This window comes from Gopherus evgoodei, chromosome 10, assembly GCF_007399415.2.
Source record: "Gopherus evgoodei ecotype Sinaloan lineage chromosome 10, rGopEvg1_v1.p, whole genome shotgun sequence".
NCBI lineage: Eukaryota > Metazoa > Chordata > Testudines > Testudinidae > Gopherus > Gopherus evgoodei.
This window is the reverse complement of record NC_044331.1, coordinates 29664810-29686281: the sequence shown is the minus strand read 5'-3', so window position 1 is coordinate 29686281 and position 21472 is coordinate 29664810. Positions and strand designations below refer to the sequence as shown.

General features: G+C 42.9%; 1 protein-coding gene across 1 annotated transcript in view; it reads left to right on the top strand.

The window, feature by feature from the left end:
* Positions 1-21472, top strand: part of LRRC49 (leucine rich repeat containing 49) — a 138060-nt gene that overhangs the window by 61078 nt on the left and 55510 nt on the right. The window contains 1 exon segment of the mRNA XM_030578382.1: positions 13683-13830. Coding sequence (XP_030434242.1) covers positions 13683-13830 — 148 coding nt within the window.

Sequence of the window (21472 nt, the reverse complement as noted above, 5' to 3'; positions counted from 1 at the left end):
CAATCCCTCCGCCTCTGGGGAACAGAAGATGCATCCAGAGGGAGAGACCCAGTCCCGAAGAGCCCCCCAAACAAGTCTCCTTATTTATACATTCGTGATAGAATGACATGTCCCTTAAGTAAGCAGTTTCAAGCAAGAGGTTCCTTCTGATTATTGATTAACCAGCTGTGGGTTTTCCCAAAACTTGCAGCCTTGAGACCTCAGTAGACATTCCTGGGGCAAATCCTACTCTTTTAAAACACATATATCAGCAACTTCAACACAATTCTTATCAGGAAGGACGTGGGGTCAAGCTGCCCTTTCGGTGGCACCCTAAACCCCTCTCCCCTCCTGCCTTGGTCAAGTTGGGACTTGCTTTTAACAGCTTGCTGACTAGACTGTCTTTAACAGTAAGCCATACTGGTTTCAGGCACTTTACTGGTTTGCCAGAGTCTCCCTGTACAATGCTACTGTGGAACTCCGCAATGCTGACATCTCAACCTCCTACTTACAGGATGCCAAAACACCACTACAGTTGCACTGAGCAGAAGATTTTACTAGGACCACAAGTAGGAAATGAACACCAGAGTACTACAGAGCATATTCAAACACTGGGGAATCTCAACTATAGACCTCTTTGTGACAACCCAAAATGCCAAGTGCCCACACTTATGCTTTTCTCGTCAAATGGGATGCACCCCTATTGTACATCTTTTTCCCCAACCTCTCTCCTATTCCAGAGTCATACACAAGATCAGGACTGACAACACCAGAGTCATTTTGATAAATCCCTCCTCTGCCGTGGCCCAGATAAATGTGGTTTCCTTACCTCTTGAAGATGGCTGTGCGCCCACCATGCACTCTTTCCCTTCTACCACATCTCCGGTCTCAGGATGCAGGCCAGGTCTGCCACCCAAACCTGGCAAGACTCCACCAGAAGGCATGACTACTCCATGATTCCAAGATAGTGAAATGACCTGTTCAGAGGAGGTAAGGGACATTCTTTTAAACAGCAGAAAGTCTGGCATATCTACCTGCACAATTGGAAGAGATTCTATACATGGTTCCAGAATAGACAAACAGTGGCAACTACCTCTCCTTTACTACTGGTACTGGACTACATACTGGAACTTAAGAAATCTAGTCACTCAATGAGCTCGATCAGAATATATCTCGCAGCAATCCTGGTGTTCAACACAAAGTGGACGAGTTCTCGATCTTATTTCACCTGACCATTAAACGCTTTCTCAAGGGTCTTTATAACCTTTGCTCTGAAATATGAGCCCCTACTCCATCATGAGACCTCAGTCTGGTGCTGCGATGCATTACTGGACCACCTTTTAAACCATTAGTGATATGTTTACTTCTCCATCTCATGATGAAGGTAGCCGTTCTCATTGCTATCACATCTGCTCGATGAGAAATGGGGCCCTCATAGCACCAACCCCCATACATGATATTTTTTCAAAAAGAAAGTTACCCTAGGACCACACCCCAAATTTTTACATAAAGTAGTTTCCTCATTCCATTTGAATTAGCCATCTATCTCCCATCATTCTTCTCAGAACCTCACAGGAATAAACAAGAAGCAATGCTTCACACCCTGGATGTCCGAAGGGTGCTAGCATTTTACATTGAGAGGGCAAAGACTTTCAGAAAGTCACCAAACTTATTTCTTTCCATCATGGAATGATCTAAGGGAGATGCCGTATCCAAACAGGCTGTCTAAATGGCTCTCCAGCTGCATTGACTTTTGCTATTGCCATCAACAGCTACAACCCCCACCAGGGACTTGCACACACTTCACCAGAGCACTCTCTGCCTCAGCAGCCTTCCTTAACAACGTGCCCATTATGGACAGCTGTAAATCAGCAATCTGGGCCCATACATTCATTATGCCATAGAGCAGCACATGTCATCAGACGCTTTGTTTGGACATACAGTTTTATCATCCACTACCAATGCAACTCCAGAGCCTCTCCCTTCCACCAAGAGGCACTACTCTACAGTCACCGAAAGTGGAGCACCCACAGGGACACTCATCAAAGAATGAGAAGATTAATCACCCTGTGCAGGTGATATGGTTGTCCCTGTGGGTGCTCCACTACTCTCCCTTCTCCCCTCTACTTCAGAGGATTTTTTTCACACCATGGACTCTGCAGTAGAGAAGGAACTGAGGGAGGGCTGGTTGCACAGCGCTGTGTAACTGCCTGAGACTCCTTGAGACAGGGACAGTGCATGTGTGACCCAACCAGGCACTGCTACTAAAAATCTCCAATTGCAAGTGCTGGGGCGCAGAGTCACCTAAAGTGGAACACTCATGGAGACAACTATCTTGATAACCTCATCTACTGCACAGGGTGAGTAACCTTCTCTTAAGAAAAAAAAAGTATACGTATATTTAGAATCTATTGTCTAGTCATTTTATGCTATAGAATGCAATAATGAAGAATAAGGGTGAAATGTTGTCAAGTATCAGAGGAGTAGCCGTGTTAGTCTGGATCTGTAAAAAATGACAGAGTCCTGTGGCACCTTATAGACTAACAGACGTATTGAAGCATAAGTTTTCGTGGGTGAATACCCACTTTGTCAGATGAATGTAGTGAAATTTCCAGAGGCAGGTATAAATATGCAGGCAAGAATCAGTCTAGAGATAACAAGGTTAGTTCAATCAGGAAGAATGAGGCCTTCTAGCAGTCGATGTGTGAATACTAAGGGAGGAGAAACTGCTTTTGTAGTTGGTTAGCCATCGCAGTCATTCACAGTCACAAAAAGCTGTAGGAGAACGCTTCAACCTCCCTGGACACACAATAGCAGATTTAAAGGTAGCAAAAAAACTTCAGGGCCAGACTTCAAAGAGAAAATGCTGAGCTGCAGTTCATTTGCAAATTTGACATCAGCTCAGGATTAAACAAAGACTGCGAATGGCTAGCCAACTACAAAAGCAGTTTCTCCTCCCTTGGTGTTCACATCTCAACTGCTAGAAGAGGGCCTCATCCTCTCTGATTGAACTAACCTTGTTATCGCTAGACTGATTTTTGCCTGCATATTTATACCTGGAAATTTCCACTACATTCAGCTAACAAAGTGGGTATTCACCCATGAAAGCTTATGCTCCAATACGTCTGTTAGTCTATAAGGCACCACAGGACTCTTTGTCGATGAAATGCTGGCTCTTTTGAAATCTGGCACAGAGCTTGTGTCTGTGTATCTCTCCAGGAGCACCTGGAGGGGGGAAGGGAAAAAGGATTATTTCCCTTTGTTGTGAGACTCAAGGGATTTGGGTCTTGGGGTCCCCAGGGAAGGTTTTTCAGGGTGACCAGAGTGCCCCAAAACACTCTAATTTTTTGGGTGGTGGCAGCAAGTACCAGGTCCAAGCTGGTAACTAAGCTTGGAGGTTTTCATGCTAAACCCCATATTTTGGACGCTAAGGTCCAAATCTGGGACTAAGGTTATGACATGAGTAGCAGCGGTTGGGATATAGACAGAATCCAGAAGCCAGTAGGAATATTATATTTTTCTTTTCTCTGCTAAGGGCTTTTTAGCAGAGAGAAACAGTTGGTTTTGAAAGGGAACCAGAGAGAATTTTTTTTTTCTGGTCTTTCTGGCAGTTTGTAGCTTGCATCTTAAGCAAGAAACCATTAAGGTGCTATTAAGAGTCTTTTGTCACACAATAGCACTCCCATTGAGAGTCATACCAGCACTATATACATGCAAATAAAGTGGTTTTTCAGGTTTACTTTACATTGAAGATTAGCTAAAGGCACTGTTGCTAGGCAGACTTCAGGAGGCAACAGAGAACCTGCAGTTCAGAAGATAAACACCGGAGGGCACCCCAACACAAGAAAACAGGAATCATGACTTCTAAGGCAAAAATTGAGGCCGAAGAGCAATTCAAAGAAGCTGAACACAGGCGACAACTGGAGCTGAAAGAAAAGGAAGAAAGCATCAAACTGGCAGCCTACCAAAGAGAACAGGCAGCCAAAGAGGCAGCACACAAAAGAAAACTAGAAGAAGAAGAGGTGGCCTACCGAAGGAAACAAGCAGAAGAAGAGTTGGCCCACCGCCGAGACATGGAAAAACACCAAAAAGAAATGGAAAAACACCAAAAAAAAATGGAAAAACAACAAAAAGAGAATGAAGAGAAGGAAAAACAGAGAAAACATGAACTGGAGTTGGCAAAAGCTGGGCTGCATGTGCCAGCCAACCCTAACAACCCGGCGCCAATTATTGCTCCACAGCACAGGAAATTTCCCACCTACAAGGCAGGTGATGACACCGAGGCCTTCTTGGAAAATTTTGAAAGAGCCTGTCTTGGGTACAGCATCCCCGAAGACCAGTACATGGTAGAATTAAGGTCACAGCTCAGTGGACCTTTAGCAGAGGTGGCAGCTGAAATGCCTAAGCAGCAAATGAATGACTATAAACTTTTTCAAACCAAGGCCAGATACAGAATGGGGATAACCCCAGATCATGCCCGTCGGTGCTTCAGAACCCAAAAGTGGAAACCAGAGGTGTCATTTCCCAAACACGCCTACTACATTGCAAAAAACTATGAGGCCTGGATAACAGGAAACAACGTTCAAACCTTGGAAGAACTGCACCTCCTCATACAAATGGAGCAGTTCTTGGATGGTGTTCCTGAAGACATCACACGGTACATACAAGATGGAAAACCCAAAGATCTCGCTGAGGCGGGGGAGATTGGAGCCAAATGGATGGAACTGGCAGAAAGCAAGAAAGCTACTGTCAAGGGGAACGATTACCCCAGGGGGCACACAGACCATAAACCCTACAACCGAGGACAGCCAAAGACCCCACATACCACCCAAGTAAAGCCACAGACACCCTACCCTTCCACCTCACCAGTCTCCAGTAACTCACCTCGGCCCAGTGACCCATCAGATGGAAGATGCTTTAAGTGTAATGAACTGGGACATATCAAGGCCAACTGTCCAAAGAACACCATGCGAGTGCAATTCATTACACCACCATCCCACCAAAGATCCCCAGGCCCAGATGCCTCTCAAATACCCTTGGAGCGAAGGGAAAATTTGAGAGTGGGCGGAAAGAAGGTTACTGTGTGGAGAGACACGGGGGCACAAGTGTCAGCTATCCACCAATCCTTCGTTGACCCCAAATTCATCAACCCAAAGGCCAAAGTGACAATTTACCCCTTCATGTCACAAGCTGTAGACTTGCCTACAGCTCAACTGCCTGTCCAGTACAAAGGCTGGTCAGGAATGTGGACTTTTGCAGTCTATGACAATTATCCTATCCCCATGCTACTGGGGGAAGACTTGGCCAACCAGGTGAGGCGGGCCAAGAGAGTGGGAATGGTTACACGTAGCCAAACCAGGCAAGCTTCCAGACCCATTCCTGTTCCTGAGCCGTCCACAGAGGCCCCGTCTGTGTTACCAGAGACCCAGACAGAGGTAGTGGACCCGGATTCCATGCCTACCACTGAAACAGCCACAGCATCTCCAGTCCCAGGCCCAGAACTGGAACAGCACCCAGCACCAGCGATTGCAACCCCATCTTCAAACTCAACCGCAGTGGGCGCCAGCGAGCCACAACTGGCAGAAGCAACAGACAGCCATACCCAAAAGGCTCAGCCAGAGCCTGAAATACCCTCAGGTGCACCAGCGGAGAGCGGTTCACCAGCAACGGAAACAACCCCATCACCTACATCGCTTCCAGAAGGACCAAGCCCAAGTCCACAGTCTGAGGAAGAACTGGTGACCCCAGCCTCAAGGGAACAGTTCCAGGCTGAACAGGAAGCGGATGACAGCCTTCAGAAAGCTTGGGCAGCGGCACGGAGCACCCCACCGCCTCTCAGCTCTTCTAATCGATCCCGGTTTGTTATAGACCAAGGACTTTTATACAAGGAAATTCTTTCTGGTGGACACCGGGAAGAATGGCAGCCGCAAAAACAGTTGGTGGTTCCAACTAAGTACCGGGGGAAGCTCTTAAGCTTAGCCCATGATCATCCCAGTGGCCATGCTGGGGTGAACAGAACCAAGGACCGGTTGGGGAAGTCCTTCCACTGGGAGGGGATGGGCAAGGATGTTGCCAAGTATGTCCGGTCTTGTGAGGTATGCCAAAGAGTGGGTAAGCCTCAAGACCAGGTCAAGGCCCCTCTCCAGCCACTCCCCATAATTGAGGTCCCATTTCAGCGAGTAGCTGTGGATATTCTGGGCTCTTTCCCAAAAAAGACGCCCAGAGGAAAGCAGTACGTACTGACTTTAGTGGACTTTGCTACCCGATGGCCAGAAGCAGTAGCTCTAGGCAACACCAGGGCTAACACTGTGTGCCTGGCCCTAACAGACATCTTTGCCAGGGTAGGTTGGCCCTCCGACATCCTTACAGATTCAGGGTCTAATTTCCTGGCAGGGACCATGGAAAAACTGTGGGAAACTCATGGGGTGAATCACTTGGTTGCCACCCCGTACCACCATCAAACCAATGGCCTGGTGGAAAGGTTCAATGGAACTTTGGGGGCCATGATACGAAAATTCATCAACGAATTCTCCAATAATTGGGACCTAGTGTTGCAGCAGTTGCTGTTTGCCTACAGGGCTGTACCACATCCCAGTTTAGGGTTTTCACCATTTGAACTTGTGTATGGTCACGAGGTTAAGGGGCCATTACAGTTGGTGAAGCAGCAATGGGAGGGGTTTACGCCTTCTCCAGGAACTAACATTCTGGACTTTGTAAGCAACCTACAAAGCACCCTCCGACACTCTTTAGCCCTTGCTAGAGAGAACCTAAAGGATGCTCAGGAAGAGCAAAAGGCCTGGTATGACAGACATGCCAGAGAACGTTCTTTCAAGGTAGGAGACCAGGTTATGGTCTTGAAGGCGCAACAGGCCCATAAGATGGAAGCATCATGGGAAGGGCCATTCACGGTCCAAGAGCGCCTGGGAACTGTAAACTACCTCATAGCATTTCCCAATTCCTCACTAAAGCCTAAAGTGTACCATGTTAATTCTGTCAAGCCTTTCTATTCCAGAGACTTACAGGTTTGTCAGTTTACAGTCCAGGGAGATGATGCTGAGTGGCCTGACGGTGTCTACTATGACGGAAAAAAAGACGGTGGCGTGGAAGAGGTGAACCTCTCAACCACCCTGGAACATCTGCAGCGGCGACAAATCAAGGAGCTGTGCACTAGCTTCGCCCCATTGTTCTCAGCCACCCCAGGATGGACTGAGCGGGCATACCACTCCATTGATACAGGTAATGCTCACCCAATCAGAACCCCACCCTACCGGGTGTCTCCTCATGCCCAAGCTGCTATAGAACGGGAGATCCAGAACATGCTACAGATGGGTATAATCCGCTCCTCTACCAGTGCATGGGCATCTCCAGTGGTTCTGGTACCCAAACCAGATGGGGAAATACGCTTTTGCGTGGACTACCGTAAGCTAAATGCGGTAACTCGTCCGGACAACTATCCAATGCCACGCACCGATGAGCTATTGGAAAAGTTGGGACGTGCCCAGTTCATCTCTACAATAGACTTAACCAAGGGGTACTGGCAAGTACCGCTAGATGAACCTGCCAAGGAGAGGTCAGCATTCGTCACCAATGCGGGGGTGTATGAATTCAATGTCCTTCCTTTCGGCCTTCGAAATGCACCCGCCACCTTCCAGAGGCTGGTAGATGGTCTACTAGCTGGACTGGGAGAATTTGCAGTTGCCTACCTCGATGATGTGGCCATTTTTTCAGACTCCTGGCCCGAACACCTACTACACCTGGAAAAGGTCTTTGAGCGCATCAGGCAGGCCGGACTAAATGTTAAGGCCAAAAAGTGTCAAATAGGCCAAAACAGACTGACTTACCTGGGGCACCAGGTGGGTCGAGGAACCATAAACCCCCTACAGGCCAAGGTGGATGCTATCCAAAAGTGGCCTGTCCCAAGGTCAAAGAAACAGGTCCAATCCTTCTTAGGCTTGGCCGGATACTACAGGCGATTTGTACCACACTACAGCCAAATCGCTGCCCCATTGACCGACCTGACCAAAAAGACCCAGCCAAATGCAGTTAAGTGGACTGATGAGTGTCAAAAGGCCTTTACCCAACTTAAGGCAACGCTCATGTCTGACCCTGTACTCAGGGCCCCGGATTTTGACAAACCATTCCTAGTAACCACAGATGCATCTGAGCGTGGTATAGGAGCAGTGATCATGCAGGAAGCAACAGATCACAACTTCCATCCTGTCGTGTTTCTCAGCAAGAAACTGTCTGAGAGGGAAAGTCACTGGTCAGTCAGTGAAAAGGAATGCTATGCCATTGTGTACGCCCTGGAAAAGCTACGCCCATATGTTTGGGGACGGCGGTTCCAACTACAAACTGACCATGCTGCACTAAAGTGGCTTCATACTGCCAAGGGGAACAACAAGAAACTTCTTCGTTGGAGTTTAGCTCTCCAAGATTTTGATTTTGAAATTCAACACATCACAGGAGCTTCTAACAAAGTTGCTGATGCACTCTCCCGTGAGAGTTTCCCAGAATCCAGTAGTTAAAAAGTGTTCTTAAAATGTAAAAGTCTGTTAGTTATATACTTAGTAGTATATGTAAAGGTGCATGTGTTGTAGTAATCTGTTTATTTTAAAGTTCTAGAAGGAAATCGCCGCCAGTGAGCTTCCCCACTGTCTGCAATTTGGGGGGCGTGTCATAAACAGATAGCTAAGGGTTAATGTCTCTTTCACCTGAAGCACCTGACCAGAGGACCAATCAGGAAACCGGATTTTTTCAACTCTGGGTGGAGGGAAGTTTGTGTCTGGGTCTTTGTTTTCTGGCTGCCTGTTTTCTCTGAGCTGTGGAGAAGTAGTTTCTACTTTCTAGTCTTCTATTTCTAAGTGTATGGACAAAGAGATCAGATAGTAAGTTATATGGTTTCTTTTCTTTGGTATTTGCATGAATATAAGTGCTGGAGTGCTTTGATTTGTATTCTTTTTGAATAAGGCTGTTTATTCAATATTCTTTTAAGCAATTGACCCTGTATTTCGTCACCTTAATACAGAGAGACCATTTGTATGTATTTTTCTTTCTTTTTATATAAAGCTTTCTTTTAAGACCTGTTGGAGTTTTTCTTTACTTCAGGAAAATTGAGTCTGTACTCACCAGGGAATTGGTGGGAGGAAGAAATCAGGGGAGATCTGTGTGTGTTGAATTTGCTAGCCTGATTTTGCATTTCCTCTGGGTGAAGAGGAAAGTGCTTTTTGTTTCCAGGACTGGGAACGGAGAGGGGGAGTCACTCTGTTTGGATTCACAGAGCTTGTGTCTGTGTATCTCTCCAGGAGCACCTGGAGGGGGGAAGGGAAAAAGGATTATTTCTCTTTGTTGTGAGACTCAAGGGATTTGGGTCTTGGGGTCCCCAGGGAAGGTTTTTCAGGGGGACCAGAGTGCCCCAAAACACTCTAATTTTTTGGGTGGTGGCAGCAAGTACCAGGTCCAAGCTGGTAACTAAGCTTGGAGGTTTTCATGCTAAACCCCATATTTTGGACGCTAAGGTCCAAATCTGGGACTAAGGTTATGACACACCCATGAAAGCTTATGCTCCAGTACGTCTGTTAGTCTATAAGGCACCACAGGACTCTTTGTCGATGAAATGCTGGCTCTTTTGAAATCTGGCAAAATTTCCACTGATTTTTAGTAGGGCCAGGCTTTCACATTAGGTATTTAAAGCGTTTAACTGATCAGTTTCCCTACATTAAAATATAGTTAGATGTGAAAGGATGCTGCTTTTCCCCTTTGCCAAGTAACTCCTTTGTTTAGAGCTTATGGTGCTCCGTCACATGGGTTCATTACTTGTAGGTGAGGTGCTTAGCCCATTATTTTGTTGTTGCACAGAAATGTGACAGAAAATGTAATAAGGCTTGGTATCATTTATTTTGTAAAATTCTTTGAGGCCCTCAGAAGGAAGACATTATAGAAGTGCAAAATGTAATTATTAACAAATCCTAATAGTCTTTTCTCCTCTGTTCTTCATTGCTTATATCATTTCTCAAATAATTTCACCAGCACGAGTTTCATTATCCAGTTTTAGCGCAGTGGGTATTACTAAAGCTTTTCGCACATAGTGCCATTCATCCATTCTTGGAGTGCACCTTTTATGTAGCTCATTGTGTTATAATTTTCGACAACATATCACTATGTGAAACCTGTTTTGCCCAGTTATTAATTTTTTTATACTAACATTTGTTTTTGTAAGTTGTTTTAAATTGGCAAGACTTATCATTGTGCTTATCATGATAAGCACAATATTTGGGGTTTGAGCATTGGTCTGCTAAACCCAGAGTTGTGAGCTCAATCCTTGAGGGGGCCATTTAAGGATCTGGGGCAAACGTGTCTGGGGATTGGTCCTGCTTTGAGCAGGGGGTTGGACTAGATGACATCCTCAGGTCCCTTCCAACCCTGATATTCTGTGATAAGACTTAATATAGTGTATTTAGAAATATGTATCTTGGGATAAAGAAGTAGCTTTTGTTTTGATTTTGTGAGTCACAAAGGACAGCATATCAAAGCAGTTCTTGCTGTATGGAATGTAGATGTATTTGCAGTCTAGTCATATGTGTCCTGTAGATCTATAAGGTAGATCAAGCTGTCGGTTGAGAAATGTGGAAAATGCAGCACTGAAACAAGTATTTACTCATAAAACTAGCAACTGGATGGAGAAAAGACTTTTTTAAAGTTTACCGAAAGAGGAAGCATTTAATACAGAAGATATTTATAATCTTTTATACTGTGATGGCAAGTATTAATTGCATGATTATTAGATAATAACAAGATGCTTTAATACTACCATGGTTTTCCATGGTCATGTGGCACAATTGCCCTGGGCTGATATTTAAATCATAGCACTTGTGTATATTAAAGAATCATAGTTTAAATCAGGGGTGTGCAAACTTTGTGGCCGAGGGCCACATCTGGGAATAGAAATTGTATGGCGGGCCATGAATGCTCACAAAATTGGGGTTGAGGTGCAGGAGGGACTGAGGGCTCTGGTTGGGGGTGTGGGCTCCAGGGTGGGATCAGAAATGAGGAGTTCAGTGTGCAGAAGGGGGCTCGGGCCTGGGTCTGGGGCAGGGGAGTGGAGTGCAGGGGAGGGCTCCGGCTGGGGGGGTGGGCTCTGGAATAGGGCTGGGGATGAGGAGTTTGGGGTGTTGGAGTGTGCTCTGGGCTGGGATCGAGGGATTCAGAGGGTGAGAGGGGGATCACGGCTGAAGCAGGGGGTTGGGGAGAGGCTCAGGGGTGCAGGCTCTGGTCAGCACTTACCTCCGGCTCCTACATGGAGGTGCGGCCAGGCAGTTCTGCATGCTGCCCTGTCCGCAGGCACTGCCCCTGCAGCTCCCATTGGAGCTCCAGAGGGGGTAATTGGAGCACACAGGAGCTGGAGGGGGACCATGACGTTTCTTTCAGGAGCCGTGTGGAGCAGCCCCCAGCCCTGCTCCCTGGCTGGAGCGCCGGAGGGGGGCCATGCCATGGCTTCCAGGAGCTATGTGGAGCAGTCCCCGACCCTGCTCCCTGGCTGGAGTGGGGCAAGCCCCAGACCCCACTCCCCAGTGGGAGCTCAGGGGCTGGTTTAAAATGGCTGGCTGGCCAGATCCAGTCCGTGGGCCATAGTTTGCCCACCCCTGATGTAAATAGTTAGCTTTTAAAAGAGGGGATTTATCATTCACAGAAACTCTGTAAGGATTTCCTTATAGACATTCTCCTGCACTGTCCTGTAGAGCCCTGCAAATCTACAGATATCCATTTTATATCCATGGATCATTTTTGTGGATTGTGGATCAGATGCAGATACAAATTTTGTATCCACACAAAGGTCTGCTGTAATGGGGTGGTACGACACCTAATACAATGTCTCGCCCAGGATTTGCAGGAGGCCTGGCCACCTGCATGGAGGCCTTGGACCTCTCCTACAGCTCTGGTCTCCAGTGTCTGCAATGGAGCCATACTTGCAAGGTCCTCTTTTGGCTGCAGCTTCTGTAGGGTTCACAGTATTTTTTGATGCCTTCTAGGAGGATGAAGGCACCAGAACCCTTTTTCTGCATGGAGTGGTCTTCCATACACAGATCGAAGCGGCAGCATGATATTATACCTTCAAATAGAAATGTTTTTGCTATTGTTTACATTGTTTATCTTAGAACATCTGGATTTTTCCACTGTTTGCTTTTCCTTTTTTGAAGGATTAGGAAGGGTGTCTCGAATCTGTCTCTCCACTTCTCAAAGGAGTCTTCTTGTATTTTCATATAGTATTTGTCTTTTATCTAGACCAGCACATAGCCAGGTTTCATTGAAATTTCGGCAGCCATAGTTGTACATAGAGGACATATAAATGTAAATAATAAGATTGCAAATGTCCTTCAGATGTTGGCAAGCGTAGGCTCTTATCTAACTAATGGCATTTAAGAATAATATTTATCAACTTCTGATATACTCAGACACATGAAATATGAGCAGAACTTCACTAATCTGCACACTTTATAATACACACAAACATTAGTGGTCTTTGCACTCTTCTGAGAAAATATATAAATAGATGAGCACTGTACTATGGTCTCATTACTAAGAATTTATTTGTTACAAAATATTTGAGCAGTGCATGTTCTTGCACATTATTATATATCAGAAAAAAAGATGTGTCAGAATAAAGGAACAAGGTATATTTTATGATTCAGGGATCCTGAATTAATTTATTATTTTGCTTAAATTCACACAATTCAGTAGTTTGAAACGGGAGGAATAGCTTAGTGGTTTGAGCATTGGCCTGCTAAACCCAGGGCTGTGAGTTCAATCCTTGAGGGGGGCCATTGTGGGATATGGGGATTAGTCCTGCTTTGAGCAGGGGTTGGACTAGATGACCTCCTGAGGTCCCTTCCAGCCCTGATATTCTGTGATTCTAATTAGGTAAAAAAATGCTGCCATATCTTATATTTTGAGATCTTGAAAAATTCCAGACTATTGTGCGAACTATGTAAAAAGGAATCCCTTCACTCACCACTGAATCAGCTTCTGTTAAAGTGAATTATGGCAGATGTTTAGCAGTGCTGAGAAGCTCTATATAATATTTTTAGGGCCATAAATTAAGAAAAGTAACATCTTTCTCCAATGCTGGTGGTGGGGAAATTTACTTAGGCAAAATGAAATATTCAAAGTAAAATTTAGCCAAGAAAATGACAATCATTCTTATTTTGGGGGTTATAATGCCTGCGAGTAGTTATGAACTTCAGTTTTCTGATTCTTCCAGGAGACAGTATCTTGTGAATACAGGGCTAACATCATGCTACAAATAGTAAATGCCTCCTGTAACTCCTTTTCTATTACTATTTTTATTATTTTATTTTAATTGACATCAACCAATATATAAGGATATAAAATGAAGATCAATAGTGTTCTCAAATCATGAAATTAATTGAGCAAGGATAGTTTTTATTGCAACTCCTTATTTTATTTTTTAAATTTTTGGTTGAAATATTTGTTTGCTATGTTAAGAGATCCTGTTTGAAAAAGCTACCAATTCCTAAAGAATTAGTGACAGAGGAGAGGGAAGCAAGAACAATTCATATTCATTTGTAACACACTTCTGATGTAAGCATATTTAGCGTTTAGAGAATGCCATTCTGTAGCTTGTATGTCTTTTTGAAGAAAATTGATTCCTCAGTTGCATTAAAAGCAATTCCCTTTTTTGTGTGCAGTTTTGACGACATTCTGTGCCTTGCTGATTCCTCATCCCTGTCTGATATCACCCTAGATGGCAATCCTATAGCTCAGGAGACATGGTACAAGAGCACTATTCTCCATCATATGATGCAGCTCCGCCAGTTAGATATGAAGAGAATCACGGTAAGGAACTTTTTGAAAAAGTATTCATCAGATGCTGTAAGTATTAAAATTGGCAAATAGGATTGCTAGGTTCTATGTATGGAAAAAATTGTACATTATATCTGCCTCTGAATTCAGATGAAACTTGAATATTACAATATTGTAACTTGTTGTTCTGTGCTACATGAGTTTGTATTTTTCTTGCTTAACTGATTTATTTTTATTAAACCATTTTAAAATATTTTTCTTCACCCATATTGTGACAGCTGTCCCATGACAACAGTAAAGAATATCAGAGGTGTTTTCTTCTAAACATTGAACAAAGAATGTTATTACAATAAGGAAAATATATTATCACTAAAACTACTGACTCCTTGGTTCAATATAGTGCTTCTGCCTAGAACCTTCCCCATCCTAGTCGTTCTTGGCTTCCTTCTGCAGATTTAAGTAACAGTACGTGTCCTCACAACCACTATACTGGTGAGTTATCACCTGTTGGAAAAACAAGCCCTCTGTTAATACCTTTAACTAACTAGGCCCACATCTTTGAGTTCGTCAGCAGTTATGTCTGATCTCTGCCAACTTTTTGTTCCATAGTTGTCTTAAGATCCACAGTATTGTTATGCGCTCAAGTCCCCCCTACCCTCCCCAAAACCATGAGATTGGTTTAAAATCATGAGATTTATTTATATCATTCTTGTTATGTGCCTTCTTGTTTTTGAGTCTTAAGGTTTCACATTTTCAAGCTTTTCCCACAATCATGAGGACTTAAAATTCACTTTTTTTTAAAATGAAAGCTGAGTTTCTCACATATATGACTTCAGGAGCTAGGTCTGTAAGAAAAATACCAAATGTCATGAAGCTCATGACAAAATTGCGTGGGCAACACTGAATTCAGGTGTTTGAAGTGGCAGCAGCATGTTGCACGGGTATACAGTGGGCAATATCTAGCTTGGTGTTTCTGAGTGGAGGAGTTTACTTCACACTAACAGGAAAGGTCATTGTCCAGCTTCACTTGTTGAACAGACCAGAACTCTACTTGGATTGTAATTTTTTTGTCCTTTATTGTATGGCCCATCTGAATATCCTGAATTCCCCAGTCTTGCTTCGCCTTGCAGACAAGTAATAGACCTGTCATTGCTCTTTTAGAAATTCCTTCATTTCTTCTGCAAGAAAATTGAAGCTATTTGTCTGAAAATTATATTTATGCTGCATATTCCCCTTCATTTCTGTCTGGCGTGTCATCTCTGCTGGCAAAGTTTTTCATTGAAATGAGAGCAGAGGCTAAGGGTAACATTTTTTAAAAGCACCTAAGTCCTGTTAACTTCCTGTGAGACTTAGGTTCCTAAGTCATGTATGGACTGTGAAAATATTACCCTGGGGCTGCAAGTGTATATCTCTTGTCCACACTAGGAGACTAGTTCCAGTTAAGAAAAACAAACCTATCCAATTGTTTAACCTGTAGATAAATCCCATCCCAAGAGCAAGTCTTCAGCTCTTCCCCCCTCAGACTTCAGTTGATAAAATAAACTGAACCTTTTTGGATGAAACACTTTGTAAGTTTTTTTTTTTTCTTCTTCTCTCTCAAAGCAGGAAAATGGCCCTTCTCTGTCATCTACCATTGAGAAAAGTAAATCGAAGATATCTTTTGTACAACAGTTTGCAGATATGTGAAAAAAATGTCTAAACTTGAATATGGTGCAGCTTTATAAGTAGGCGTCACAGAATTCATTTTTTTTTGTAATTTTGATAATATTGATGTTTTGGTTTTAAGCATTTTTTTGTTTTTAATCTATATACATTTTCATAGTTGCAAGAAATTATGGGGTTTGTGTAATGGTGTGTACAAACCTAACACCAGGCCCAAAGGAGCTAAAGGGCAATACTGGGCCCAGGTAGTCCTCCCCCTCCAGGCCTACAGAGCATGCTCTGGCTGGAGGTACAGGTTAAAAAGAAGCTCAGAAATCCAGGCAAAGAGAGGGAGAGCAAACAGTCTGAGGGACAGGCAGGCCCTTCTCTTGAAAGCCACACTGAAGGCTGAGCTTGAGATGGACCCGCGGTGCTGGTGAGCCCCACAGACGGTGTTTTCTATAACCTACCTCTCGCTCACATCTATTTTTGAGAACCAACAGGTCCTGAGAGGCTCTGCTCATTTGAACTCTGTTAAACTTCTGATTGTTTGAACTTTAGGGGACCATGCCCCAAGCTGAAGGAGCAGATAAATAGGAAGTGGTCCAGGGTGGCAGACTTGGGTTCTCTGTGTGGAGGACTTGGCTAGTGCTGTTTTCCACAGGGCCCTGGGCTGGGATCCCATGGAGAGGATTGGCCCTGGTTCCCCTACCACATCCTGCTTGAGAACTAGGCCCATAGGTGGGCTGAGGCCATGACGCCTCTGGGGTAGGACCAGGCATGTCTATCCTTCCCCATCCCTTTTTCTGCAACTAGTGACTGGAAACCAGGTACACTGAGCCCTAACCCACCCAGCCGCCCTGAACACCCTATTACCGGGTGGTCAGACAACAAAGGAGTTAGGCAGTAATTATTTAATGACAGTAGATGGTGAGATTCAAAAAGTTAAAGCTTTATAACTGTTAAAACACAAATTGTAAACATCGTGTCAAAATATACAAAGTAAGTATCCTTAAATCAAACTCTAATAAATTCTCAAGCAGCATTTTTCTTACTTTGCGTATATATAAATTTTGATTATTATCTATGAAAATAGTTTGTGTTGATTTGTGTGCATACGGTGAATTGACGTTTACTGACATTTACTGAAAAAAATCTACTCCTTCTAAGCCTACTTACTGTGGAGGAGTTAACCAGAAAGAAATGTATGGACCGTGCATGTATGTAATTTGCCCTTCCAACAACATCTGTTCAGTACAATACATATATTTTAAAAAGCTTTGACATGGTTCCCAGCTCTAAATGTAGACTTAACAGTTAAATATTTCAAGTAAAACTTCTTTGCCTCTCTTTAATGATATCCTAAAGACGTCTGTGGCTTGAAATGAACACAGCTATTATTGCTTGAAAAATTTTCCAGAATAGGGAATTGGTTCTATTTTATTCAGAATGGAATTCCCTCCTGGTACTGTTACATTTTTTCATTGAGAGACCTTCCACCTGTGAAGTGTTTTAGCACTGGTAGGGCAATGCTATAGAAAGACCCCAAACAAAATCTCCCTCGCAGCTCTGAGAAAAACAGACTTCTCAGGAATTTCCTAATAAATTATTAGAAGAAATAATCCTGTCCCTTAATTCACATAATTTAGGAAACTTAGAGGCTAGTATCAAAAATAATGGAAGATGCACCTTTTTAATCAAATACCATTTTTACAAAGAACAGTTGTAGATCAGGAAAACTTAAAAAAAAAAAAAAAAAAGATTGGCTTCTCTATCTTCTGAGGAGGCATGTCTTTGTTCATTCCTGTTTTACATCAAACCAAAATGCTATAACTTCCACTAGTGAGCAGCATGTTATCTCCAAGATACGGATGATATGAACTTATTGGGTTTTAGAAGTGTACTGTTTTATATTTTCTATGCATTCAGTCTCCTTATGAGTTTATAGTATCCCAGGCCATTCTTCAGATCTTTATGACGTAGGTAGTGTTACCAGATTTGCTTGTTACTTTGGGGTATGCTCATTTATTTGGGTTACTCTTTGGGGGGAGGGGAGGGGAAGGTCTATAATTCTATCAATGTACTGCTTGTGTCACTTGTGTTTTCCATATGGAGCTCTACTTCTCCCTTCTGCAAGTCCCCCCCAATGGAGCTATCCTGCAGGATCTAGGTTCCTTAGGGCTGGGTTCCTCCAGCCCCAGAACCGAATGAACACCCACACATACATTAACAGAGCAAGTCTGAGTGAATCGGGTCAAGCAGCACTTTCAAACTGCCCTCCTTATGTGTCCCAGATTCCGCACGTCACTGTCCCCACTCTCACATCACAATTGTACTGGTAGTAACCTACTTGATGAGCAAACCCCACAGTATTTTGGGCACTGCAGGGATCTTTAGCTCAGGTAAAAGAAGCATTGCTGCAGAGTAAATGGGGGAAGCTAAAAACACAAAAGATTAAAGTTCAGCAAGAGAGAGAGAAGAAGCCAGCTTAACTATAAGAGTTATTTATTGAATAATAGTGATAACTGCACAAGGAAGGCTAAAGCAACATAGCATACCTTATTTAGGGTTAATACCTAAGGTAGAAAGGAAAACCGAGGGGGGGGGGGATCTCACCCACTCCAGGAGGCTTGAACTGGTCGGAGTTCCCAGGTGATGGTGGTAGCTCAGGGTCTTGAGTGTGGAGACAGGCAGAGTCCCCAGCACGATCAGTCAGGAGAAGATGGAGTCCCAGTGGAACTGATGCAGAGTTTGGGTCTATGCATCAGAACATTTACTTGAACATAGATAGGCATCATGAGTCAGACAGGCTAGATACTGCACCCTGGTTCCCCAAGAACACAGAGCTGACCGGTATCAGTAGTTGTATTTTATTTAGTTCTAATATATTAACATATGTTCTTGAACATAAATGTATACCTATATAAGATATTAGTTACAGATTTTTAAACAGAACTCTCTGTTTGGAATATTTTTATATAAGACATGCTATGGAAATATGGGTGGACAGCTGTCTTCAACTAGCTAAGCTAGTTCACAGTCTCGAAGTTATAATTGGTTTATCCTTGGCACTGGATATTCAGGTAGTGGCATTCACTAGAAGCACCTCTGTGAATAATAATAATAATAATAATAATAATAATTAATAATAAACATACAACAAATAAAATAAAATAACCCTAAAGGACGAGCAGAACGTGCATCCCAGTGTGCTGTATTTATCATTCTATTCAGAGCTCATTTGTAATGTTCTCCAGCATGCCCTACCTCATGGCAATGGGTTCAGCCGCAATTAGTATTTGGAGTGCTACTATCAATGTTTTGCCATATTAGCATCAGGGGCAGCTGCTAGCATGGTAGACCTACAGATATAGTCACCTTCTTGTTTGTATACAACCTTTAATATAAAACTTTGGATGAGAGTAACGAAAGGACACAGTAATAAAATGCAAAAATAAGAATCAACAAGGAAATACAAAGAAAGCACCAGGGCTGTTACAGAGTGAAAAGTACACCTGCATCCTCAAGGGTGAGAGTGATTGTCTGGACCTGCAGGGAGGGAAAGGACTGTTGCCCCTTTAAGGAAAGTGCTGTTAGTCATTTAATCATGCTGTTAATAGAATACCATTTATTTAAATATTTTTGGATGATTTCTACATTTTCAAATATAGTGATTTCAGTCACAACACAGAATACGAAGTGTACAGTGCTTGTGGACGTATTTTAAAGTATATTATACTCTATCTCATTTTCCATCAGATACTGTGGTAATAGCTTAGTAGTAGTGAAGTTTAATAGGATAAGTATGTCATGAAGTTCTTGTTTATTTCATCCTAAAATAAGCAACTATCCTGTTGCTTTGCGTGCTTTCACATTACTTAAAGCTTAAAATGAATTGTTGTATTTGTACAGTAGTTTTAACATATCAAGATGATTTCTTGAGCTTGCCTAAATTCTCTGTTAGTGTCTTAAGTTTCTGAAAAATGAAAGTGAAAAGTTAAGTCTGATATTTCTTACAGGGCCTTTCTATTTTAGAGGGGACCCTCCCTCCCCCCCAAAAACCCCCTTTTCTCTGACAGTTTTGGAAGATCTTTTCATATAAACACTACAGGGGGTTATGAAATAAATAAATTACCATATATACTCGATCATTAGCCCATTTGTTTATAAGCTAACCCCCCAAGATGGTTAGGTAAAAATAGCAAAAACTGACCCTTTCATAAGCCGACCCTATATTTCAGGGGTTGGCAAACTTTGGCTCCTGGCCCGTTAGGGTAAGCTGCTAGCGGGCTTGGATGTTTTGTTTACCTGGAGCATTCACAGGCACAGAGCCCCTCAGCTCCCAGTATCCGCAGTTTGCCGTTCCCAGCCAATGGGAGCTGCAGGAAGTGGCCCCGCAGCTCCCATTGGCTGGGAACGGCAAACCGCGGACACTGGGAGCTGAGAGGCTCTGTGCCTACAGACACTCTAAGAGGTCCATTGGTAGAAATGCATGAAGAGATCAAATTACACAGTAGTGGACTAATACCAATGCTATAGTACTATCATTCATTTTATTTTTCTGATTGACTTGTAAGGCATAGCATTTTGTGAAATGTGTGGGTCAGATGTCGTGCTGGTCTGCAGCACTGCTCTTTCAGTATTCCTTTCAGGCCAATCTAGTCCACTAAACAAAGCCTTTGCAACTTTAAAAGGCTGCAGTATTGACATCAATAAATGAGTCGGCAAACTTTGGCTCCCAGCCTGCCAGGGTAAGCCGTTGGTGGGACGTTTTGTTTGCTTGGAGCATCTGCAGGCATGGAGCCCATTGGCTCCCTATGGCCGCGGATTGCAGTTCCCAGCCAATGGGAGCTGCAAGAAGGGACATGCCACTTTCCACAGCTCCCATTGGCTGGGAATGGCGAACTGCAGCCACAGGGAGCTGAGGGGCTCCATGCCTGCAGACACTCCAGGTGAACAAAATGACAACGTATTAAATATTCAATTCAATGATTCCATAGAGTTTAAAATAATCACATTTTGGTGTAGACCTGTTTATAAGCTGACCCCCGCTCTTTGATGTGTCACTTTTTTATCAAAAATGTTCAGCTTATGAATGAGTATATACGGTAAGTTTAAAAAGAATGCTTCTCAAGTGTTTGTGTTGGAGAACCTCTTTGCTTTTCACTTCATAGCTAACATTTCTTTGTTACTTGGAAAAAATGTGTTCTAAAAATACTGTGCTATGAGAATATTTCGATTTCTGTAAACAAGGAACATTTAGCCTAATATGGCTCTACTGTTATTTAATTGTCCTGATGCAAGACAAACATTACCAAATGCCTGTATTTAGGGACAAATATGTGGTTTTTTAAGCATTTGTAAGTAGCAATGTTATATGAAAAATATAGTTAATATAGTCTAGTGAACGGTCTACAGAAAATACCCTTTGCTTTCTCTCTTTTTAATTCTAGTTAAATCACTGGAACAAAAGGGGGCAGGAACAGTTTAACTATTAAAATGAATCTTTTGGACTATGATTCAGACATAAATTGAATACGACAGACTCATTTTATTTGTATTTTACTTACCAAAAAAAATTATGTAAAATTAATTGCCTGCAAAAGGTACTCTCAAATATTTCCAATTACAATGTTGGGATGTAATGAAATAATATGTTATGAATGCCCTCTGACTAAGAAGAGTACTTAACATATATACAGAACGTTACATTTTTCAAAGCACTGTATGAATGTTAATCTGTAGAAAACACCAAATTTAGTGCTTTATTATCTTCTATATTTTCATTACAGGAAGGTGTACATTTCCTGATAGTAGTTAAAAGAAAAAAACTGGCTTTGTATAGTGTTTAGTTTTGTTTTAGTGATGAATTTATTTGTAGAAACATTGTGAAAATATACCAGATAATCTAATATTGTGGTATTAGAATTACAGTCTGCAAAAGTGGTGGGAGAGGTGAAGAGAAAAACAGGGGTCTACAGCAAATAAGTTTATTCATAACTGACAGCCTTTGATTAGTCCAGTCATAAATGTT